At 35.8% G+C, this 26,275-nt stretch overlaps 1 protein-coding gene across 1 annotated transcript in view; it reads left to right on the top strand.

The window, feature by feature from the left end:
• The window catches only part of Ano3 (anoctamin 3), a 177,778-nt gene that overhangs the window by 73,794 nt on the left and 77,709 nt on the right, over positions 1 to 26,275 (top strand). Inside the window, exons 4-9 of the mRNA XM_055599197.1 lie at positions 2,364 to 2,408; positions 5,165 to 5,296; positions 6,344 to 6,450; positions 9,111 to 9,166; positions 12,371 to 12,492; positions 16,937 to 17,071. Of these exons, the coding sequence (XP_055455172.1) occupies positions 2,364 to 2,408; positions 5,165 to 5,296; positions 6,344 to 6,450; positions 9,111 to 9,166; positions 12,371 to 12,492; positions 16,937 to 17,071 (597 nt within the window). The remainder of the gene's footprint in view (positions 1 to 2,363; positions 2,409 to 5,164; positions 5,297 to 6,343; positions 6,451 to 9,110; positions 9,167 to 12,370; positions 12,493 to 16,936; positions 17,072 to 26,275) is intronic.

Below are 26,275 nucleotides of genomic sequence, written 5' to 3' on the forward strand. Positions count from 1 at the left end.
ATAGATAGATAGATAGATAGATAGATAGATAGATAGATAGATAGATACAGGCAGGCAGACAGATAATAAAGAAATGTAAATAAAGTGTTTCATTTGAAATAGAAAAAGAAAAGCCTGCAAATTTCAAATCAGTACTAATATATGCATGTAAACTCTTCTGTTTGAAAAAATATTTAAAATGTAAATTTAGTGTATGCAAAGGAAGTCTCAAAATTTTCTATCTGAATTTAGTATTGGAATATGGCAAGAACATTTTAAGTCTTTCCAACGACTATGGCCTGTGTTTCACTCTAGATAAAACAAACCCAGTTACTGAATATATGTAAAGGGTATTTACTAAATTGACTTCCATGATACAGTATGGACAGTCGAATAAATGACTGCTTCACACTGAAGAGGCTGGAAACCTGGCAGACAATTGACCCACAGGGCAAGGGAACATAGCAGTCCCAGTCTGATCCTTAAGGCTAGAAGATTCCTGGAGAACAGCTGGTCTTCAGTGCATGTTGGCAGCCTGAAGAAGCTATGATCTGACATTGGTAGAGGATAGCAGCAGCAGTATTAATTGCAAAGATGAACTTGGCAGCCATGAGGCGAAGGCAGACAGGCAAAAGCAAAGCTTCTTCCTCCTGCTTTGCTTGTGCTGCCAGCCAAAGGGTCACCTACATTTACAGTGGGTCTGGCCAGGTCCAGCAACCTGATAAAGGAACCTCCTCCCAGGAGTGCACAGAGGCTGCCTGAGTTGACTCCAGATCCTGTCAAGTTGACAGGTGAGATGGAATGTCACAACCTGTGACTGGAATTAAACGTGGCATCACAGAGAATTTCTAGAACATTCATGACTCCATCATAACTGATGTCTAATTACTAATTATGTCACCATGGGGCTAACTGAGCCTCTGAGGTTTTAATGGTAAAGATAGAGGGACATTTTGGAAGGTCCAAAATATCAAATTCCTGAATTTCAGTATCTGGATGGGTGGGGGACTCCCCTATTCTGAAGAATAAGACAGAGGGGGTATTGGAGGGAGGGTGGGACTGGGAGTAGAGGAAGGAGGGGCCTATGACCAAGAAGTAAATTGAATTAATTAATTAAAAAATTAAGAAAAAAGAGGCTATAGAGTAAATTATTTACAATATAAGCTAACCTTTTTACCTGAAACCGAGATGTTACACTTCCTCTTTACAAATCTCTTTCCCACACTTAGGACGTTTTGTTTTGTGTTGTGGGCTACTGAACTCAACTAGGCCTGTGCACATGGCCACAGATATAAAACTATCTCACTGAGGGCTCACCAGTAGGTGCATACCTGGAGACAATGACTTCTCTTCTGGCATCAATCAATAGCCAATAGTTCCCCAGTTGGGCCCCATGAATCGTCCTATCCATGAGTGGATGTTGACAGATCTAGTCTTAGGAAGACTTATTCAGGCAACAATAGGTACATTCAGGATTTCAATGAGTACACCAGGCCCAGAAGATAGCATTTCACAGCCTTTCCCTCCACCAGCTGATTCTTAACATTCTTCATGCCTCTTTTTTCATGATGCTCCCTGAACCCTAGAAAAGGTGGTATAAATGTCCTGTTCAGGCTTGAACACTTGTTCTCAGCACCATGTGCTGCCCTGAGCTCTGTATTCATAGTTGTCTACTGCAAATCTACCAGATTAGCCTGTGAGCATGTCTGTATTGCTTAATGACTGGCAGATGTGGGAGGGCTGAGCCCAAAGTAGGCAGTATCATTTGTGAGTAGGTGGTTTAGATTTGTATAAGAGAGCAGCAAGCCATAGGAAGCAAGCCAGTAAGCAGTGACTTCTTTGGCCTCTGCTTTCGTTCCTATCTGTAGTTTCCTTCCTTGAGTTCTTGACCCAGTTTTCCTCGGTGATGAAATATTACATGGAAGTGTAAGATGAAATGAACCTTTTCCCCCCAAGTTACTATTTGTTTTATCATGGCAACAGGAAAACAACATAGGAAAATTTACATTTGCTTTTAGAAGATGGATGGATAGATTGGACTGATAACTTTATGTAACACAGAAGTAAATAATGCTTTTATTATGTACAGTTACAGAAGACAGACTTTAAGATAATCAACAACAATGTATTCAAAATAATCAAGGCATTTTAGAGGGCTTTTTATTTCACACACACACACATATATATATATGATGAATTGTCATTAAACTTCTGAAACTAAAGACATATACATTTATTGGCCTTTGTGTTATAATGTAAAGTCTTAATTTCAAATATCTTCTTAATTTACTAAGTATATAAAAGTGGAGTGTCCATATACTTAATATTGTTGAATACTGTCACTTTCTTGCCTATTTTCCTCAAATTATTTTCTTTCTTTTTAGGAAAAAATGTTACTACACAGACCAGAAAAACAAATCAATGAGCAGGTCGGTGAACGATACATATTTTTATTACCAATTTGCAATTTACAAAAACATAAAGAACAACACATTTGATTACACATTTTTTCAGTTATAAATTTTAGAAAGAAAATTGTGCTGATTTCTTGAAACAATTTTAACATGTCTTGCCACAAATAAAGTGAAATAATTTTTATTTTACTATTTTTTTTATGGACAATACAGAGTATCTCCAAGATATAGTGCTATGCAAGGGATAGTTTTGTAATTAAAAAAAAAAAAACCTGTTTGTATATGGTTAACTCTGGCCAGTAAACACTAAGGGATAAATAATGGCTGGGTATTTACCTTGCTTCTAAAGATCAACATATCTCTAGGCACCTTTAGAAAAAAATAAATAATGTGTCATAATTACCTTTTAATTGAAATTTAATTTCATTTACAAAGCATTTTTTCATGTTCGGATATTAAGGCATCATGAAAGTATCCTGCAAGGAAGACAGAACACAAAGTAGCCGGTGTTGCAGACGGGAGAAAATATCAGATTCTCCAAGGCAGTTCCCCAAGGCAGTCTCAGCCAGAGCTTTCCCAGATGTCGAGGCAGTTCGCGCTTTAGTCAGATCCTGTGAGCCCTTTGATCTGTATTTGTAATTTATGAAGTCTTCCTCCTTCCCCTCCCCTAGTTTTTAGTAAAAGAGTGAAACTATGTTAGAAGCATTTTTCATGTTTTACCTGAAAACCCAGCATTACAAAGATATCCAGCACAATAAACACATATGGGTCTTGATAATATAAGTTGTGTTGGTGTGACCGTTTGGAACAATATAAACAGTGGCACAACACTAATTTCTCACCTATTACCTTGACTATTTGAACATGTACTACATTACCTAATAATGGAAAAACTAAACAAAGAACAAGGAAATAAATTAATTAGGCTCTAAAAATCTGGTTTCAAATCCAGGGTCAATGTTTTTTCATCGTCTGAGACAATTTTTCCATTCTCATATTTGCGGAGGTCTAAGTAGGTAATGGTGTTTGCTTATTTTCTGTTAACAATGAAAGGTGGCGGTTGAAGGTCCTTCTATAAACGTTACACATCCACTCAGCCGGAGATCATGGGCCGTTACGTGCTGCAGTTCATCTGTGCTAGTCAAGGGTCCTTGGGGTTGTTCCTTGTGACCCTTTGCTGATGTAGGATAAATGGGATCGTTTCTCTTTACAGCTGAAGACATGAGCTCAGGATTGTCTAGTTTCAGAAGCTGACAAATAAAGCGCTCCTCAGTCATGTAATATGCTCATTCCATTCCCTTTGAAGAGCAAGGCTGGATTTTAAAAAGCTAGAGAAATTGACCTGTACTCTAGTGTTTCCACAGGTCTTTGCGTTGACCTTAAGATACGATCATATTTTATTAACCCAGAGGCTTTCTTTACCATGAGAATCACCTCAGAAACGCCTTGTTAGCTTAGGTTTAAAATAAGCGTTGTGGTCCCTCCAAATTGAACATGATGGGCATCCCAGTGATGGTCCAACTTGGTAAGAAATCATCAAGATTTTACATCCGAAGCTTTTTGGCAGGAACTAATTCTTATTTAAAACTCCTTACTGTGATTTTACATATTAGAATTGCTTGAATTAATTAAGACACAGCCTTTGCTGCCTGCCCTTTTTGATTTTAATATTTTTTAAGTTCAAAGAACTGACAAAGCTCAAGTTAAGATACATTCTATTTTTTAAAAAGATACATTATATTTACATCTAGAGACATTCTGTCCTCCTACTCTGACTTCCCTGTTGCGGTAGATAGCAAAACTCCCCAGCATGCACCATTATCACTGTGGAAACACTGAAGGGTATTTTTAAATGCAAACAGCTGTTGTTATAGTAACAGAATTTAGATTTTTCAGAATAAACACTGGAGGTCAGCCTTTTGTTTTGATTTATTTTTCACTCTGTAAAAGGAAAATGATGAAAATGATTCCAATTAACATATATATATATATATATATATGTAATAGTCATTTACTTGCCAATTCACACTTTTATAAAGAATCAGAGAGTAGCACATGTTCACAAATGCACACATATACACATCTTTAAGAAGTTTATCATACTACCTTTTTAAAATGCTTTTTCAAATCTCCACCTATATGTAAGGTCATTCAAAATATTTTCTACAGAAGTATTATTCCTCTGAGAGTTCAAACATATGCAGGATTTGTTTTACTACTTACCTCTTCTGTGAGAAAACAGAAGTGTGTGTGCCTGTGTATGTGTGTGTAGCGTGTATGTGGCGTAGGTGTATGCATGTGTATAATGTATGTGTTTACATGTGTGTATGTGTGTAGACGTGTGTGTATGTGTATGTATGGGCACATGTGTGGTGTGTGTGGGTTGCATGTGTTTGTGTATATCTGTGTGTATCTGTGTACAGGTGTGTGTATACATGTTTACATGTGTACATATGCAAGTGTGTTATGTGTATATACAAATATACATGTTTATGTGTGTGATGTGTGAATTTATGTATTTGTGTATGTATATATATATGTATTTGTATGTATGTATGTATGCATGAGTGTGTACATGTGTGTGGTGTGTGTATGTATGTGGCATGTTTGCTTGTGCATGTGTGTGTGTGCTATGCATCTGTCATCTAGAATCTTTTTTTCCCCTAATATTTAAGAAAACTGTCACAGAAACTTAACATTGCTCTGGGAAAAACAAAACAAAACAAAACAAAAAAACACTTATCTAGTTCTAAAATTTGACTTCATTCCAGGGTACAAAACTATTTCAAAAGAATCAAAAAGTGGATGTCCCAAAACCCAATGGTTCTTGACAAGTCCGCATTTCCAGAGCTGGAAGAGTCAGCCTGTTACACTGGCCCTTTCAGCAGAGCCAGGATTCACCAGTGAGTGCTCACCTCTTTTCATTTCATTTATGTTCTGGCTTTGTACTTTTCATCTTCTTGAGGTTGCTTATAGAGGATAAATAACTGGGGCAGTCCCATTGGTCACCAAATAGGTCATACAATTGTGTTAGAGTTTATATTTAACTTAGGAACATCACTAAGTGGACATTTGAGTCTATATTAATTTCATGTCTCAGATATGGGCACATAATAATTAAATATTAATATATAAGCTGGTAACCTAGATATTCTTCAGAAGTAATAACTATGTGGGATGTAGAGATGGCTCAACAGTAAAAACCACCTGACGCTTTCACCGAAGAATTTCCAGCACACACGTGGAGGCTCACAACTGCCAGTGACTCCAATTACAGGGGAGGGGACACACAGCACAAATGCAGAGACTTTTTGGCAAAGACATGGTTCATCTTTCAGAGAACTAAAGTGCCTAGAATCAGAGTGTTACAATCCAGGTCACTCTATTGCTTGGAGACTCCCAAGACATTATTAAACAGATCCATCCTCTCATCCTGAAATCCCCTGTTTGCTGTTTGTAGCATCCGTGCTCACAAGGCCCCTTGCTACTCTTCCCACACAGGGACATTTTAGGGAAAATGAGAACTGCAGGTATCACTAAACTCTGAAAACTGGGTAAGCTAGAGTGGAAAATGCTGCAGTGAGGATGATACCAAATTTTAATGTGATCTGTTTAGAGCTACATTGCTTGAAGTGGTACAAACACTACCCAGTAAATGACAGATTTTCTCCTTAATCTATGATAAACAAGATAAACAGGAATAACAAGACCTCCTTACAAACTGAAAGAAAATGCTAGAATGAATATTTGACAATTATCTGTATTTTCTATAGGCATTTTTAATCTGTCAGTTGATGTTGTTAAAAAGGATAACCTTACTCATCCTAGAATATCTTATATACATTGCCTTTTATTATATAGATAAATGGGTGGATACCCTGAAATTCATGTTTATGACTATATTTTGTATTCTGCTCTAAATTTTTAAACCATACCCATTGTCTTAACAGCTTTATTATAAACAATAAGGACACCTTCTTCAGCAATGCTACTCGAAGCAGGATAGTTTACCACATGCTGGAGCGCACGAAATATGAAAATGGGATATCAAAAGTGGGTAAGAACATTATTTTACAGGCATAGTTAAACATAGAAAAAAGTTCTATACATAATAATTGAAGTTTTTTTTACCTTTGCTCATTAAGTATGATATGCTTAACATATTAGAAAAAATTCTATAAATATTTTTTGTTGCTAACTTTCATTAAAAATATTTTAAGGGCATTTGGCCCGTACATCAAAAGTAAACTATACATATACTTAACAAAATTTATCTAAAAAATAGATTTGTAATGAAAATATGCATAGAAAGGGTTCAGCATGGCTTTATAATATAAAATTAGAAACACCAAATATGCTACACCCACAATTTTTGATACTAGAGCCCATTAAAAGTTATGTATTTTATCTTTATCAGTACAATTTTAAGAACCTCTATCTGTTAATATATACTTATATAATTAACTTCTTTTGTCCTGCATGATAAACAGTTAATGATACAGGTTTTTCAACTCAGCTGTTAAAATGGTTTCTAGCTCATTATTGGATTTGAAAGACCTTCACAATTCAGTGGGTAAAGATGAGCAAATTACAAAACTATTAATACATAGAAATAAGGAAATAAATGAAAGTCTAGAAGAGTACATAAGAAACATATGAAAGCTTATATATGAAATATTAAATTACCACTTTTTTTTAACTTACTAAATTTTGTGTCATTTAATAGGGTTAGCTGTTTAGTACATATATAGTAAAAAAGAAAACTGGAAGATTTGTAACTAGAACAAGATTGCAAACCTTCCACAGAATTGAGAATAAAACAAAGCTAATACATAAGTTAACTTTTTATTGTGAGGCTGACTTGCAACATTGAGGAAAACAATGTTAGCCAAACGTTCTAAAGTCTTTTTAATCAAAAACTTACAACCTGGGGAAATGATCATCATGCTTTCCTGATTGTGCTATGATGGAGAACTACACAGGTAAAAGGAATAACATTTCATGTTTACTGTGTATGGAAGAATCTTCAGGGTCTAGTGTTTTTGGTTTTTTTTTTTCTGATTAACAACTCATTTGTGGCTGAACAATCAAAACAGTTATCTTGGATGCTAAAACTTTACTCAAAACAATGAGAAAATTTCTGAAGAAACAATTGAAACCATAATATGAGTGGAAACTTTTCCTTACCTTGTGGAAACTTGTGGTTATAGGTTTAAATGACGTTTCAAAATATTATAAAGGTATCATATACATCCTTTCTGGAAAATGTTAAACACAGAAGAGCTAAAATAAAAATGATTCCTTATTTTCAGCGACAAATTTATAGAAAAAGCTAAAATATATTGTTTCAAAATATAAGTGTGTGTTTTTATGTATTTATTTATTTATTGCTTAAAAAAACTTACAAAGTACTTTTGCAAGTCCTTACCTAGTACACAAAAATACTGTGGCAAATTCCTGTGCAACACTCTCTGATAAGCACTCATTAAATTCTATTTACTGAGCATCTAATGGAATTGTGCTTACCCTACGATAAAGGATATCATATTTCAGGTGTACAAATATTTCTGTCATGCATAAAAGTTCCTCTTTAGAACGTTTTCTCAGTGCTCATTCTCAACAGAAAACCTCCTATAGGCACCTTCACTGATGTCAAGTCTGACTACGACATTTTATGTCCTTTCCACTTAGCACAAACTAACGTTTCTAAGTGCAGCAATCTTTCCTGTCAAGTGTTGGGAACAAAGGATTCTGTGACTAAACTTGTGGGATTCAGAAGAGGCTGAAAAGTTTTTATTGGTACATGTGCTCCCAACAAGTGGAAATTAACAGATCATATTGAGATATTCCAGAATGAATACTTGTGTCTTGTGAATGCGGCAAGAATACATCTAGGCTGAATACCTCCCTTTTTTTCAGAATCACTGCCACTGTGGTTGATCTGGCGATGGAGGTCATTTGAATTACTTTAAGTCTTAAAATAACTTTTTGTCCTGTTCCCTGTTTTCTCCCCCTTCTGATGTCCATCTCGTTTGCCTTTCTGAATGAAGATTGAGCATCTTATCAGGGTCCTCCACAGAGGGCTTCTGAAAGACTCAAAACATATTCTGAGATTCATAGCCATACTTTTTGCAGAGTGCAGAGAATCTTAGGAAAGAAGGGGAAAATAGAAAGACCTGGAGGGAACAGGAGTTTCACAAGGACAGCAACAGAACCAAAAAATCTGGGAACAGGGGTCTTTTCTGAGACTGATACTCCAACCAAGGACCATGCATGGAGATAACTTAGAACCCCTGCACAGAAGTAGCCCGTGGCAGCTCAGTTTCCAAGAGGGTTCCCCAATAATAGGAACAGGGACCTGAGATGAATTCATGGGCTGGCTCTTTGATCACCTCCACCTGAGTGGTGAGCAGCTTTACCAGTCCACAGAGGAAGACAAAGAAGCCAGTCCTGATGAGACCTGATAGGCTAGGGACAGATGGAAGGGGAGGAGGACCTCCTCTATCATTGGACTGGGGGGAGGGGCATAGGAGAAGAAGAGGGAAGGAGGATGGGATTGGGAGGGGATGCAGGAAGTGGGTTACAGCTGGGATAAAAAATGAATAAAGTGTAATTAATAAAAATAAAATAAATAAGTTTTTTGTTCCATGTGCTTTTATATATGCTTTAAAGAAAATCCTTCATTGAAATTGACTCAGAATTTTGTTCTCTTTCTAGGTATCCGTAAGCTTATAAATAATGGTTCGTACATAGCAGCATTCCCCCCTCATGAGGTAATTTTGAAAAATATTTTCCATTTAATTAAAGAACAAAGTCATTCTCTGGGACTCTATTGTTTACTTTCTGTTGCTGTGATCAAGCACCATTACAAGTAACTTATGGAAGAAAAAGGTTATTTGAGCTTCTGTTTCTAGAGGGTTAGAGTTCATGATGGGGGGAGCATGGCAGCAAGAGCAAGATGGTGGATGAAGGAGAAAGCTGAGAGCACCCACCTTCAACAGCAAGAACCAAGCAGGCTGGGACTGTAAGCTCCCAAGCCTCACCCACAGTGACATACCTCTTCTCCTGGACACATCTCCTAAACCCTCACAGCTCTACCAGCCAAGGACCAAGTGGTCAAATGCCTGAGACCACGAGAGACATTTCTCATTCACACCATTACAACACCTGAACCATTTCATTCATTTAGATCTGGGTGCCCATATCTACAACAGTTGATTAATACCCTATTACCATCTCTTATTTCCACAGGGAGGGGCCCCAGCTCCTACACATGTCTACGGCTTTCCCTATGGGAGGAAGCCCACTTTCTCCAGGGGCAGCTTAACATTCTAGCTACCCTCTGCTCCAAAATAATACATCGTGTTTCATCCTGCTTGACATGCATAGCCATTCCAAATAAGACAGGTTTCCGGCTTGTAGTTCTTATTTCAGAACTCCCGAAAGTCATGTATTACCTCCATATATTACCTCCCTTGTTAATAAGCCAGATTATTGCCTTGCTACAAGTTGCCATGGATAGCGCTTACCAACTAGTACAGCATCTATGGAACTCCTCATTAGCCGCTGCTAGGCATATCCTTGAATTATGTCTCTTAAACTTGTTTCACATCTTAAAATAAATTATGATTTTCTTTTCTGTACTTTCAAAAACCATTATTCCTTTATTTACACAGTTTTAGCCATGAGCTCAAAAGTTAGGTCACATGAAAAATCTGCAGCTCTGTATAAATAAGTGAATTGGAAATAAATAAATAAAATGAATTGGAAATGTATTTGCTAATGAGTTAAATGTTCTAGGTGGATTATTTCTCATTTGAGAAAAGCACTATGTTAGTGACAATAATAATAATTCCATTATAAACGTATATAATCCAGTTACAAGAAGTAAAATATCAAAGGCAGTTATAATCATAGGAAGCCAAAAGTTAATGATCTCCACATAATGCCATGTACAATAAAAAACAGGCAGTAATCATGAGCAATTTGTTCATATGATTCATCTTGTGAGCCAACACATATTTTCCCATGATTATGACAACACAGATGGAAGGGAATGTTATTCTCTCATTATATATAAAGGAATACAGCTTAGAAAAATTAAACACCATTTCAAATACCAAATAGTAAGTAGCTAAGTGATCAGAGAAGCACATCTAAGGGACTAATTTAGCAAAGGGAGATTTAGTTTATTCTCTTGGTACAGTCATTTTCTCTACAAAATGAGCTTGTGCAGTGACAACTCACTTGATTTTTTTTCATTGGAAATCTGCCGGCTGCCATAGCTGGGTTGTTGATGACAATCATTTTAATTTACGTATATAAATTATTTGAAATATAAATTCATAACGCATATACACCAAAAGAATAAGAAGTACAATTGGGTGAATTGTCAATATGTTGAAAATAACTGCAAAACAGTAAAAATGGGCTTAGGAAATGTCTATTGACTAGAATTACTATTTACTCATGGGATAAAAATCAAGATTTATAAAGAAGAAATTATAGTCAATAATATTACTCTACAGTCTGATAAGGATACTTTAAAATTTATGTCTTTCTTTTTGATTGATGTAGGATATTAAGTCCAGTCTCATAATCTTTATTCCTAGTTAAGAGGATTTTTTTTCCTCTTACAAAACTGACAACAGTTAGAGCAAAGTAACAAATCATTTTAGTGAGAACTGACAGGAAAGGGTAAAGAAAATGGGCCAGAGGTGTATATGTATGAGAAATACTTTTTTTTGTAAAACATCAGGCAAATATATGTATTTTTTTAAGGATGGATCATGGAGACAGGGTCAAGCAAAGATCTGGTTAGGGACACTGGTGATGTCTGATCTTTCAGAGCGGCTCACAAGTGCATGAGTCGAGGGCAGTTATCTCTTTAGCCAGCTTTCCCTTGCAGCCCACCACCTGTCAGTGTCAAGCTAGAGCAGTGTGGTTCTTGTTGGTAAGTGTCTGGTGCACAGTGGTTTCCCAGGCATCCTAAACTTTAGCACGTAGACATTTATATGGTCTGACCACAGAGGCTGGATGAATACCATGTATAGGATTTACCACCACTGACTGCAAAAGTGTGGTGACTTTGCAGACAGCAATATAGTTTCAAAAGCAAGCATTCTTCTCCAGTGGATATGCTCCACTTGAAATAAAGATTTTTTTTCTCTCCTCTCTTAATTTCCAATCATTAGGCCTTAAATACTTGGGCTATTTTAGGAAGGATACCTTGGGCTTGCACTTTGAATGTGTGTCACTCTTGCCCTAACTATTTTTTTTCTGTTTTATTAAAGAGTCAGAGATGACATGCACATATGTTATCTCTTTGCAAGCTTGAGACACTTGAAAACCAGGGCTCAAGTTGTCAAGAAAGCTTCATAAAGACTCTCAGCCCTAGTGATTGGGGAACCCTCAACCACAAGAAACCCACATAAAAATTTTTGAAAGAAAAGTTATGTTTTAACTACTTAAAATTTGAAATATCTGACATAAATTTTTAGGACCCTAGGGTCTAAACACATAGGTGGCTCTAAAGGTTATAACACCATACTTTTAAGTCAGCATTTATTTTTGTAACATCTGTAAGTAAAAGAAAACTCATGTGTCTAGCTCACTTCTTAAAGCAAAACGCTATTCAGTTCCTCAATTAAAGATTACAATACAGAACAACTGATATTGTCAATAATAATGTTATTTTAAGTAAAAGAAACTGAATTCCAGAAAATAAAATATATACTCTCTTTTCTTAAATAAAATAGGCCCAACTTATTTGAAAAATATTCAAAACATTATTGCTATAGAACTATCATATTTCCAGTGATAATGGCATCTACCATTCCAGTGGTGAGCTTGAGTATTCAATCTCTACTGATTTCATTAAGTTGATAAATTACCTTGCTAGGGATATAGTAATCCTTATTTAGTTCAAACTTTGGTAAGAGAATGGGCTCTAATCTATGTTATTTTATCTGTCTCAGGGGGCCTACAAGAGTAGCCTTCCCATCAAAACCCATGGACCTCAGAATAACAGACATCTGTTGTATGAGCGCTGGGCACGCTGGGGAATGTGGTACAAGCATCAGCCTCTGGACTTAATCAGGTACTGCAGATGAACTGGTTGGTAAGAAGTAGCTAACTGTTCTTTTGTCATTTTCCTGGCCTTGGAATTACTCTTATCACAGTAGTTAGAAAACAATCTGCAGAAAAGAAACCACTGCATGGTTTTTCAGTGGAAGGAACTCAGTGCAGGGAATTGGCTACACAATGGATGTGAAGAACCATTAAACCAATCAGAGACTGTTAACAGCAGAAATTGACTATCACCCTAAAGGGTAAAAGGGAAATTACATGGTGTATATTATGCATTCCAAGTACCAGGTGTTGGTAATACCAACAAAAGGAAAATTATCCTGGGTTATACGTTCTTCGTATCTCCTTGTCTAACTTCATCATAAGTATTTTACAATACAAATAAGTATTTTACAGAACAATTGACTACCTTAAAAATCAAAACAAAGGGAAGCACTCAACAGCTATGAAGGTTGATAGGAAAACAGCCAATTCAGAACCTGTGCATACATGGTAGTCTGTTAGTATTCACAAGTGGTTAGTTCCAAAACTCTTCTCAAATACCACACTTCACAGTGTCAATATTCCTTCTATACAACCGTGTAGTGCTTGCACAAAAACTCCACATATAATTCAGCATATTTCCAATCATGCCGAAAGTTTTCCCAATAACTAATACAATGTGAATGTTAGGGAAAGGGTTGCTATTATGTGTTATTTAAGGATGAATGGCAATAAAAATAGAACATTCATGCTTAGTATGGGCACAACCATTTCAATCTATGGATGCCAGAATCTGTAGGTGTAGACGTTAATGATACACAGGACTGGCTACATTTGACTTTCAAAAGGTGTTTTATCTTTTCAAGAAAGTACTTTCTTATTGGTAGTTGCTATTAACTCATCTATCTGTCTGTCTGTCTACCTATCTCCGTCTATCATTTATATATCTATCTATATGTATTTATATATATATATATATATATATCATCTATGTATTTATGTATCTATGTATCTATGTATCTATGTATGTATCTATCTATCTATCTATCTATCTATCTATCTATCTATCTATCACCTGACATCTATACACCTATCATCTATTATTTGGTGAAGGTGTTTTGCTTTATAACCTTGAGTGGCCTGGAACTCACTGTGTAAGTAAGACTGGCTTCGAACTGACAAGCTCTACCTACCTCTGCTGAGATGAAAGTAATGTATTTCCATGCCCGACTTCAGTATCATTTTTCAAATATTTAAGTTTGATTTATGTAATTTATTTTAGTGAAGAAAACATTGTTTATACAAAAAGTATATAGTACGCGATCTTGATTCATCAGCTAATGATGCATATCTACAGAATAAAAGAAAAACAAATTCATATTATCAGTCTATATGTGTTGAAACTTTTATCTGTTTATAGAATAAATATGAAGCAGCTTAAAACACTCTCAGTCTGTGCCAGCAGGAAGCAGAACACTAAAGGTGTGCTTGAAGAGAAGTCAGTAAAGAATTATATATAGAAATGGAAAGTAGGATCATAAGAGACAACACATAATTACATGCGCAGGGAAGAGTAGAAACTAGAAGCAATTGTTAAACCTGATCTTAAAAGATGCAGAGGAGAAAGGACTTGCCATAAGCAACTAATGACTAACCATGGGAAGAGGCGCCAGATACAAGCTGTGACCTGAGGAAGACAGCAGCTGCAGACAACTAATGACCCAAGATAAAGGGATCCACCTATCAGATACATCTTGAAAAAAAAAAGACTGTCCAGAAGACAGAGTTTTTTAAAATTGCAGATAAGGGTGAACTCTAGGGACACATGGTAGTAAGTGGTGTAATCGCTTGGAGATACACGGCGTGAATATGCAGCAAATGTTAGTAGTTGAGTATATCCACAACTAGCCATATGTTCTAGCAACCATAGCAAACACCATTATTCTAATTTATAAAGGTAAAAAGAGTATTGTTTTGGAAATTTATGGATTCTATATAGTGAGATGTGTTGGTTCACAAAAATACTTATTAGGAACTAAGACGATGGTTTTTGAGTTAGCATTTCAATGTGAGTAGCCATTTCTGTCTATAGATGACATTGCTATTCTTGCTTCAGCAAACACTATATTTTGAATAAATGGGTTTCCATTACTAACATCTAGGGTTATCCAACGCCTATTGTTTGATGACTTATAGAGAAGAGAATTTTTCCTGAAAAATATAAATAAATAAAAACATGTGTTAGTTAAAGTGACTAAGTAATGATGCACTATGAAAGGACCACCAGAAGAAGGGGATGTAATAAAGGAGTTAAAGGTGATATTTCAGTAGATAGTACTTCCTGGGAACTCAGCGGTGACTAAAACAGAAGCAGTGATGTGGAAGATATTCGGGTTAACCCACGTAAGCTCATGCATCCATTTTGTACAAGGCACAGTGCTCCAGAACATTAACTCTTTGTGATTAAGTTGTGCATCGGTCTTTGTGCTGATTCCTTTGAATAATGAAAGAGAAATGGTGTGTGATAGTTGGTTTCTTTTGATCATAGCTAACGGGTTTTCTGCAGGCAACTCTGGTATTGTCATGTTGAGTAAGGAAATGCCTTATCGCAATATATGAAAGCCAAAAGTTGTCAATTCATCTTTTTTTTTCCTTTAAATGAGCAATCATTTCTGAAGATGTATTTATATTATTTTTAAATTGAGTCAAGTACTTAATAGCTAAAGCTTATTTAGTTTCAATATAATTTCCCATGGCAACTATTTGACATCCAATGGAGTACATCCAATCGTTAGTTGCAAAAACAGTGGTATGACATTTCAAACAATTTTAACAATAGGTATCAGAGGAATTCAAATTTTGAGAACAAAGTTGTTGAATTAAATTATTTCTAAGATCAAAGATGTCAAGGTTTGCTTTGAGATGTAAGTTATTTCAGCAGGTGACAGATCATAAACTGAAATGTCGCAAGGGAAACTTTAAATAAAAGAAACACAAAAAGAATGCTCTGGTTGAGCAGCAGTGGGGAATTGTTCTCTTTCCTCTGCAGGGTTTTGGTGTACCTTAAGGAATAATTAAGTATTATAGATGATTGTAAAATCCTGTTCTAGGGTAAGGTCATCTTTCTTTGTCTGTAGCTAGGTCCTTCATCTCCTGACATACATTGAAATCTGATTTGACTTAAATCATATTTTAGTCCAAAAATATTGCTTATATTAAGCTTCAACAAAATGCAGTTTTAATGTGTTAGGGTGTTATGGGCAGGTTGGTCTCTGAAGCCCACTATCCTCATTATTAGGAAAGTATCCCATTGTTCACAAGCAGAAAGTGAAGACTTCTTAATGAAAAATAATAAATAAATTTTCTTCCCAACAACAAGAACTGTGAAGCATCAGTCTTTAACCCTGTAGTTGGAGTGGGTTGGGGTTGAGTTAAGTAACTAGTTTTAGAAAATGGAGTCTTCACAGTAGTAGGAAAATAGGGAAATGTAAAATTATTTCTACCAGAGCATTATAAATTACAGGACTATAAAAACCAGCATTGGAGTGGGTGAGGAAAGAACAATTGAGTAGATCTTAGAACTACCTCATTAATCTGCCACTTCTTTATCAACTGAATATCAATAAACTGTATCAATTCCTTTAGCTTCTTTTATTTTTCTAATAGTATCTGCTCGTGAAGCAAGGCACACTACCTTCTTGAAGCTTAAAATGTTTTGGAGGTAACAAGTAATTGAGAAATGAAGGAGAGTTATTAGAAGGCATCGTGACTGATGACACTAATTAGAGCATGGTTTAGGGCAGCGTGGGAACAAGGGCACAGACACATTGCAAGGACTGGAGAGTGAGTCAGGAGAAGCTTCCTGGAAGAAGCCATGTGAAGACAAAGACAAATACCAGTTACAGAAGGAGTTTTTTGTTTTGTTTTGTTGAATTTATTTAGAGACCAGTGATACAGGAAATGTGCTTTGGAGAGCAAGATAGAGCTTTGATAGAAGAAGACGAGATGTAGCATTGCAGACTATAGCATGAACATGTCTGACCAAGTGTGCCAGTTTGCCCTGAACTGAGACTCCAAAAGGTCAAATAATATTTTTTTTTCTTTTCTTTTATACTCGTTAAAAAAGAAGCTTTGCTAGGTACAGACTAAAAAGGTAGGCTATTAGGAGGATAAAACAGGGCAAGGATTGGATCACGAAACCATTTTATGAAAGTTGGAGTAGAAACAGGTACTGTTGAAAGTTGGTCTTGTGTTGTCTCTACAGTGACCACGTTTACAGGAAAAAAACAAAAAGCGTCATTATCATAATGGGATTTATTAACATCCAGGAGTATCAGATATCTGAATATTGCTGACAATCACCTAGGCTGGCAGCCTCAGTTTACATTTGAAAACCTCACTGTGTGTGGCATTGGAGATGGTCAGCTCCTTTATATCACATCAATCCAACTGAAGACTGGCTTTTTGTGCAGGCTATACTTTGGTGAGAAGATTGGTCTATACTTCGCCTGGCTGGGATGGTATACTGGAATGTTGATTCCTGCAGCAGTTGTTGGCCTGTGTGTTTTCTTCTACGGATTAGTTACAATGAATGAAAGTCAAGTAAGGTGAGCTATGAAGAAACTTATCCCAGGTATTTGACCTGCTTGGTGAAAGGGCAGATGTCTATGGACGGTGGAGGTAAATAATACAGCACTGTTCTCTGTGTGTTTTGTTTTGTTTTTCTTACACCAGAAGCTCTATTAAAATGTCACTTTGATAGTTTTACATGCAAATTCTTTTGGATATGTTCCAAGAGTTTTTATCTCTTTGCTAAATTTATTTTTCTAGTGTGTGTTACATAATCTAAAAATACCAGCGAAATGGGGTTTAACAAAAATCAATACTATATCAAAAATATGATTAACTTTTTAAGAATAGAGTGACATAAGATTAGAAATAGGAAAGAATTATTCTTACGAACAATGCATTATTTTTCACCACAAGTATAATAATGAATTTAACCCTATATGATCAAGTTCAAAACACAAAGAATTCCTTTCGGGTCTCAGCAGTTAAAAGCCTTACTCTTTGCAGAGGGCCTGAGTTTGGCTCAACCACATTTAACTTGAGCTCCAGTGAATCTGATACCTTTTTCTGGCTCCCAAAGACACCCACATACAATGCTTCATATGCATACAGTCAGGCCACAAACATATACATAAATAATTAAACATTTCTTTTTTTAAAAAAAAGAGATTCCCTTCGTCAAAACTCTATATTTTGTCAATCTCTTTGTAATGACCTTGCTACTAGGAAGTACATACTAAAAGCTTGTGCCAAAATAAAATTATATAGGATCAATAAATACTAGTTTCCATATTTCTCTTCAAAATATTAACATTTATATATATATATTTTGCCTAGACCTTACGTATCTCCATTGCACTGAAGTTGAATAACCAAACTCCTTGATTTGAAATCTCTGAATTCACTTGTTTTCAAGACAAGCACTGAAGAGCAAAAATATATGATCCAAACATAGGTTTGTTTCGGGGATGTAAAGAATCACGCTGACCCTAAGAACACATCCTGTATAAACTTCAACTTTAACCCTCTCCTTCTCTGCTTCTTTTGGGTTTTTTTCCTCCATACTATTTTGTGAGTTATCCTCTGAGTTCAAAAGTGTCTTGGAAAGAAAACTCTTCTTTTGCAAAGTATTAACAAATAGATGCCTCTTCTTTGTTTTTGAGAGACAGAAAGGAAACGGATCTGAAGGAGAGAGAATGAAGGGAAGAACTGGGAGGCATTGAGGAAGGTGAAACTATAGTAAGGCTCTATTATATGAAAAAGAAAGCTACTGCTTAGATTAGATTAGATTAGATTAGATTAGATTAGATTAGATTAGATAGATTCATGGAGAACATTCTCATAATTTCCAAACTTTATATAGTTTACATTAAGATACAGACAACTCCCTTGATCAAAACGAAGTTAAAAATAAAAAAAAAAAATTTAGAAATGTACACAAAAGGTAATAAGTTTACTTTCTCTGCTGATTTTGTAGCAGTGGACGGACCTAGGCTTTTTTTATGAATAAATATTTTTTAATCTTTAGTACAAGGAGTATTTTAAAAGGAATTAACAAACTCTTCAATTCTGTTATTTCTGGTATTATATTACCACCATTACTGTCACACTATAATTACGAGCTTGTCAGACTTTCTATTCTAAACCAAGATAAGCAGCACTGAATATCTTGACTTTCAAAATTTTGAGACTGAAATTTTCCATTCAAGGTGTCAGACGTAACTGAGTCCTTGCTGTTATCCTGGTGGGCAGGCAGGGAAGAGACTGTTTTGTTTTGTGCTGATTCATATTACTATCATATTAACTTCCTTTTTGTTTGTTACAAAGTAGTGAAATAATAAGCAGCTGAAGATATGGGTCAGCTTATTATAGACAGACAATATATAAACAACCAGTCATATTTCTTTTCTGTGAGTTTTTTGCCTTTTATGGAAAATAGAATTTTTTTTTCTCACATAATATGCCTTGATGAAGTTCCCCTCTTTACTTCTCCAAGTCCCCACCTCTACTTCCTCTGATCCGCCCACATTCTTTCTCTCAATAGAAAATAAATAGACTTCTAAGGACTAACACATTTTAATATAATATTATGATATAATATAATAAGATAGAACAAAAATTAACACAGTGGAATAACACAAAACAAAGCAAACAAACAAACGGGAGGAAAAAGGAAAAGAACACAAGAAAAGCACAGTATTTATCTAGAGAGACTTGTTTTCTGGGTGAGACCTCTATCTGTTTTAACCCTTACAATCTTTTCATCTCCCTCCCCACACAGTTCTCAGAGATCTGGTGGTGTGTGTGTGGGGGGGGGAGATTTGATGGAGATATCCCATATAGGTCTAAACGTTCTTGGCGTAATGTCTGTCTGTGAAGAGAGCAACAGAACCAAACAATCTGGGCACAGGAGTCTTTTCTGAAACTGACACTCCAACCAAGGACCATGCACAGAGATAACAATAGAACCCCTGTACAGATGTAGCTCATGGCAGCTCAGTCTCAAAGTGGGTTTCCTAGTAAGGGAAACAGGGGCTGTCTCTGACATAAACTCAGTGGCTGGCTCTTTTTCACCTCCCCCGAGTAAGAAGCAACCTTACCAGGCCACAGAGGAAGACAATGCAGCCAGTCTTGATGAGACCTGATAGGCTAGGGTCACAGGGAAGGGGAGGAGGACCTCCCCTATCAGTGGACACAGGAGGAGATGAAGGAAGGAGTGTGGGATTGATAGGGGAAGAGGGAGTGGCTACAGCTATGATAGAAAGTGTATAAACTGTCATTAATAAAATAAATAAATTTTAAAAATTTAAAAATCATTCAAACACTAATATAAATATATATGTATATTAATGTTAGTTATGTGCTTGCTGTAAACTGCTTTTATTATGCTGAGGGAGATACGGCCCTTGTATTCCTAATCTGACTAGAAACTTTTTACATGAAGAGGTGTTGGATTTGTCAAAGGCCTTTTCCTGAATCTAAGAAGATGGTTATATGGTTCCTTTCTTTGAATTTGTTTATATGGTGGGTTGTGTTTATCAGCTTACGTATATTGAACCATTCTTACATCTGTGAAATAAAACCTATTTGATCAGGGTATATGATTTTTTGTGTTTTTTTGAATTCAGTTTGCAAGCATTTTTATTGAGTATATTTGCATCTGTGTTCATAAAGGAAACTGAACTGTAATCCTGTTTCTCTGTTGGGTATTTATGTAGTTTGGGTATCAGGGTAACTGTGGCCTTGTAAAATGAATTAGGCAATATTCCTTTTATTTCTATTTGTTGGAATATTTTTTCGAGGTTTGGTATATATTCTTTCAAAGTCTGGTAGATTTCTGTGATAAAACCATTTGGTCCTAGGCTTTTGTTGAGGGTGGGGCAGTGAGAATTTAATGGCTGCTTGTATTTCACTGTGGGTTGTATGTCTGTTTAAATTGCTTATCTGATCATGATTTATCTTTAGTAAGTGGTATGACTGGAGAAAATCATCCATTTCTTTTAGATTTTTTAATTTGGTGGAGTACAGGTATTTAAAGATATTGTCATGATTCTCTGCATTTTATTGATATAAATTGTTATGTCCCTTTTCATTTCTAATTTGTTAATTTAAATATTCTTGCTCCACCTTTCAGTTAATTTGGATAAGGGTTTGTTAATATTATTAATTTTCTCAAGGGATCATCTTTTTGTTTCGTTGATATTTTGCACTGGTTTTTCTGTTTGTTTCTATTTTATTAATTTCAGCCCTGAGTTTTGTATTTCTTTCTGTCTACTCTTTTTATGTATGACTTCTTTTTTGTCTAGAGGCCTCACATGTGCTATTAAAAGTTATTGGTATGAGATCGCTCTTTTTCTTTTCTTTTCTTTAAATGTAGACCCTTAGTGCTGTAACTTTCTTCTTAGAACTACCTTTAGGGTGTCTCATAAGTTAAGTTGTGTATTCATTTTCATCCAATTCTTGCAAGTCTTTAATTTCTGTCTTGAAACAATTCTCAGTCAATAGAGAGTTCTTCACTTTCCATGAGTTTGTAAGTTTTCTCTTGTTTCTGTTGTTGATGTTATCCAGCTTTGATCGTTGGTGGTTTGATAGGATGCAGGGTGTTGTTTTAATTCTCTTGCATAAGTTGAAACTTGCTTTATGTCTAAGTATGTTGCCAGTGCTGGAGAAGATTCGATGAAGTGCTTAGAGGAAGTTCTTTCGTGTTTAGGTGAAATGTCCTGTCCTAGAAATATCTGTTAAGTCTATTTGGCTTCTAACATCAGTTAATTCCAGCATTTTTCTGTTTAGTTTTTGTCTGTATGACCTGTCTATTGGCAACATTGGATATGGAAGTCTCCAACTATCACTGTTGAGTGTCAGTATGTGATTTAAGCTGTAGTAGTGCTTCTTTTATGAGCCATATGTTTGGTACATAAACGTTAAGAAATGTAATTTCCTCTTGGCTTGCTTCTCTATCACTTCTGATTAATTTTGGTTTAAAATGTATTTTATCAGATATTAAAATGGCTACACCAGCTTTCTTCTTAGGTCCAATTTGTTTAGGATATCTTTTTTTGTCCTTTTATCATGAAGCAATGTCTATACTTGATATGAAGGCATTTTTATTGGACCCAGAAGAAGGATGGGTACTGTTTTCAAATCCATCTACCAGTATCTTTTTATTGGGGAATTGACAACTGATGTTAGGAGGTATCAATGAACAGTACTTGTTGATTCCTATTGATTTGTTGTATGGTGTGTGTATGTGTACACACACACACACACACACACACACACGCCTTCATTTCCCCCTCTTTTGATTTTCTGGTTTGCAAGTATTTATTTCTTGTTTTATCTTGGGTGTAGTTAACCTCTTTAGGTTAGAGTTTTCCTTCTGTAATATCTTCTATAATACTGAATTTGTAGATGGATATTGATTAAATTTGTTTTTTCATGGAATGTCTTATTTTTTCATCTATTATGATTGACAGTTAAGGCAGACCTTAGCTATTAGAGATTCCTCTGTAGAGAATTCTCTGTTTAGCTCTATAACCTATTTTTTAATTGGGTTATTGGGTTTGTTTGTGTTTAATTTTTTGAGTTCTTTATATATTTTGGATATCATCCCTCTAACAGATGTAGGGTTGGTGAATATCTTTTCCTATTCTCTAGGCTGCCATTTCATCATATTGACAATGTCCTTTGCCTTACTTACCTCATGGTGTCCTTTGCTTTGCAGTTCCATAAAGTGCTATATATTAATTGTTGATCTTACTGCCTGAGCTGTTGGTGTTTTGTTCAGGATGTGATCTTCTGTACCAATGAGTTCAAGCTTATTCAATTTCTCTTCAATTAGATTTAGTGTATCTAATTTTATGTTTAAGTCTTTGCTCCATTTGGACTTGAGTTTTGTGCAGAGTGATAAATATAGATCTATTTGCATTCTTCTACATACAGAAAACCAGTTAGACCATCACCATTCATTAACGATGCTTTCTCTTTTTCATTTTATGGTTTTGATTTCTCTATCAAAAATTGAATTTCCGTGGTGTGTGAGTTTATTTCCAGGTCTGTGAGTCAATTCCATTGATCTACTTGTCTGCTTTTATGCCAATACCATGCAGTTTTTATTACTATCACCTTGTATTACGACTTGAAATCAGGGATAGTGATCAGAAGTTCTTTTATTGTGTAGGTTTATTTTAGGTAACCTAGGCTTTTCATTTTTATTTTTATTTTTATAAGAAGATGGGAATTGCTCTTTCCGGGTCTGGAATATTAAGTACTCACTTGTAAGCATAATGTCATACATATCTCTGAAACTCATCATTGCAATGGGAACTGGATGGTTTTTGAGCATCAAGTATGTTCACCATTGCCCCTCTGTCACCTCTGACAACCCAAATAAACTCCCCTTTGTTGTATGAATTTGACTGTGTTAGATACATCAGATATGAGTAATAATGCAATATTTGTTTTTCTGTAAGTGGCTTATTCCACCATCTAAAATGAATTCCAGATTCATCCATGTTGTCATATATGACAGAATGTTTTTCTCTAAAGCCAAATGATACTGCATTGGTCATATACACAGTGGTTTTTACCCACTCATTGACACACAGAGATTTGATTTTTTTTAAAATGTCTTTGGCAGATTTTAAAAATTAGTCAGTGAAGTTGGGAGCATAGGAGAATTTTGTGGCAGCCCCTTGAAGGAGCCCACCAGTTCACCAGGCTACCAATTAAAGACACAGTAATGGTAAAGGGGAAAAAAGAAGATGAACACAGTAGGATGAGGAACGGATAATGAGATCCAGTGACACCAAGTTTATTTTCACAGGACTGACATGAGTTCTAGGTTAACACAGAAGACAAAAGGCAATACATACAAGTAAACAATTCTAGCCAAAGCCCCATCCATCAGTGAGCTCTCATTGTTCCAGTGCTTGCTGTTTTAAGAGATAGTACTGTAAGTTGTTAAATGCTTAATCACTGAGGGTACAGGCTCACCTTCACAGATAATTGAAGGGATGGTCTCTCCTGAGAACCTTTGTTCAGCCTTAAATTAAAGGTAATTAAAGTGACAAGATTAAGGACCATGGTTTATCTCTGTGCCTTCCAACAAGTACAGACACAGAATGAAAGCAGCTATAGTAACCTTGCATATGACTTTCAATTACAATGTAAAATAAGGACTGAATGCTTTTTTTTTTTAGTAAAAACAGCACATAATCACTGGTTTCACTACTCCTCAAGATCCAGCTATACCACTCCTGGGTGTATATCCAAAATATGCTCAAGTACACAACCAGAACATTTGCTCAACAATGTTTGTAGCAGCTTTATTCAAAATAGCCAGAACCTGGAAACAACCCAGATGCCCCTCAACTGAGGAATGGATACAGAAATTGTGATACATATACACAATGGAATACTACTCAACAATTAAAAACAAGGGAATCATGAAATGTGCAGGCAAATGGTGGGATCTAGAAAAGATCATTCTGAGTGAGGTGTCCCAGGAGCAGAAAGACACACACGTATATACTCACTTATAAGTAGATATTAGACATATAATATAGGATAAACATACTAAAATCTTTACACCTAAAGAAGCTAAGCAAGGAGGACCCAGGGTAAGATAATCAATCCTTACTCAGAAAGGTAAATGGGAAGGTCATTGGAAGAGGGACATAACAGGAAACAGGACAGGAGCCTACCACAGAGGGCCTCTGAAAGACTCTACTTATCAGGGTATCAAAGCAGATGCTGAAACTCATAGTCAAACTTTAGGCAGAATGCAGGGAATCTAATGAAAGAAGGGGAAGATAGAAAGACATAGAGGAGACAGGAACTCCACAAGGAGAGCAACAGAACCAAAATAATCTGGGCCCAGAGGTCTTTTCTGAGACTGATACTCCAACCAAGGACCATGCATGGAGATAACCTAGAACCCCTGCTCAGATGTAGCCCATGGCGGCTCAGTCTCCAAGTGGGTACCCTGATAAAGAAAATAGGGATTGTCTCTGACATGAACTCAGTGGCTGGCTCTTTGATCACCTCCTCCTGAGTGGGGAACAGCCTTGCCAGGCCACAGAGGAAGACAATGCAGCTATTCCTGATGAGACCTGATAGGCTAAGGTCAGATGAAACAAAAGGGGTATGGGAGGAGATGAGGAAGGGAGGGTGGGATTGGGAGAGAATAAGGGAGGGGACTATAGCTGGGATACAAAGGGAATAAACTACAATTAATACATATTAAAAATTAAAATATTAAAAAATGAAAATTCTCACTTCATTACATTTTTATAATATATCCAGAAATGAGATTGCAGGATCCTATGAGAGCATTTTAATTTTTTTATATTTATTCTTCTCTCATGTATTACACCCTGACCGCAGGTTCCTCTCCCTGCTGCACTTCCAACCCCTCCCTGCACCTCCGCTCTCCACCTGATCCACTCAGCATCCATTTCCCTTCAGAAGAGAGCAGGCCTTCCCAGAATATCACCTAAATAGAGCATATCAAGTTATAACAAGATTAGGTACATCCTCTAATATTAATGCTAGACAAGGCTCTACTCTACCCAGTAGAAGGCGAGAGATCTCGAAAGCAAACATTTAAAGTTAGTGAAGCACGTTTACACTGTTTCCCATAAACTGCACCACATTTGAGATTCTCACTATTATACAAGGTTTCAGTATTTCCAAATCAGCTATAATCAATCCATTTTAATTAAATTTTTTCAAGAACTATGTAAATTTTTCCTGTTTCTAAAATTTGCAGGATTACTAAATGTAGACACTGTATGTTATCTTGCTCTTGATGTTTACAAATGTGTACTTACCCGCTTTCTCCTACTTCATGTAAACTTCCTAGTTCCTAGAAAAATGGAAGTGGAAAAAGTACAGTATGGCGTATGGCATGCATTGCAATATCATCACTAATCCACTATTTGTGATCGACTGATTCTTCTGAATGCGAAATGAATTTGCTTCTCTTTCAATTATGTTGTAATTAATGGAACACTAGATCTACAATCAGCAAATTCTCATGTCCCAGAAGTGCCCTTTCTAGCTCCATGACCTTGAATGTGACCTTGAGAAAACCACTGAAGCTGAACATATTCTTGTTTCCTGTGCCAAGCAGAGATAATTGGCATTACCTGAGATTCGTGAGGACTAAGAAGGTCAACGGTTATCAATTTCTCTTTTACTTGAATCACTGTTAATACATCATATCATTGCTTAGTATTTGTTCTCATTTTGTGTTGAGATTATAAACATCTCACGTTTAAATATACATTTTTGGAGCTTTGAAAACAGCAAATCTACTGCAAACTTTGCCAATTAAATTTAAATTAACAGTTTCATTTCAAAACATGTTTTTCAAAGTCTTTAAATTCTTTTCAACATTTTTTTAAACAGGTTTATTTTAAAACAATTTACTAGGGCAATGCAAAGTGGAGAATGAATACAGATGGCAGATAAAAGCACAAAGCATCCTAAAATGAGGTTGCTGTGAGCTCTGAGTAGATAAAGCTTTTGGAAATTGGTAACAATTCCTTACTTTTATATCACTAGACTTGAAAAGTCAGGATAGTCAGGTGTAACTCTATTTTAGTCCATTCATGTCAAAGTTGGTGAATACTCCGGAGATGCTCTGCCTAGGAAAATTCTACGTGTCATGACATGGATCAAAATGTCTTTACTTTATTATTATTATTATTATTATTATTATTATTATTATTATTATTATT

The sequence above is a fragment of the Psammomys obesus genome, unplaced genomic scaffold (genome assembly GCF_907164565.1).
Source record: "Psammomys obesus unplaced genomic scaffold, mPsaObe1.curated_primary_1811, whole genome shotgun sequence".
Taxonomy (NCBI): domain Eukaryota; kingdom Metazoa; phylum Chordata; class Mammalia; order Rodentia; family Muridae; genus Psammomys; species Psammomys obesus.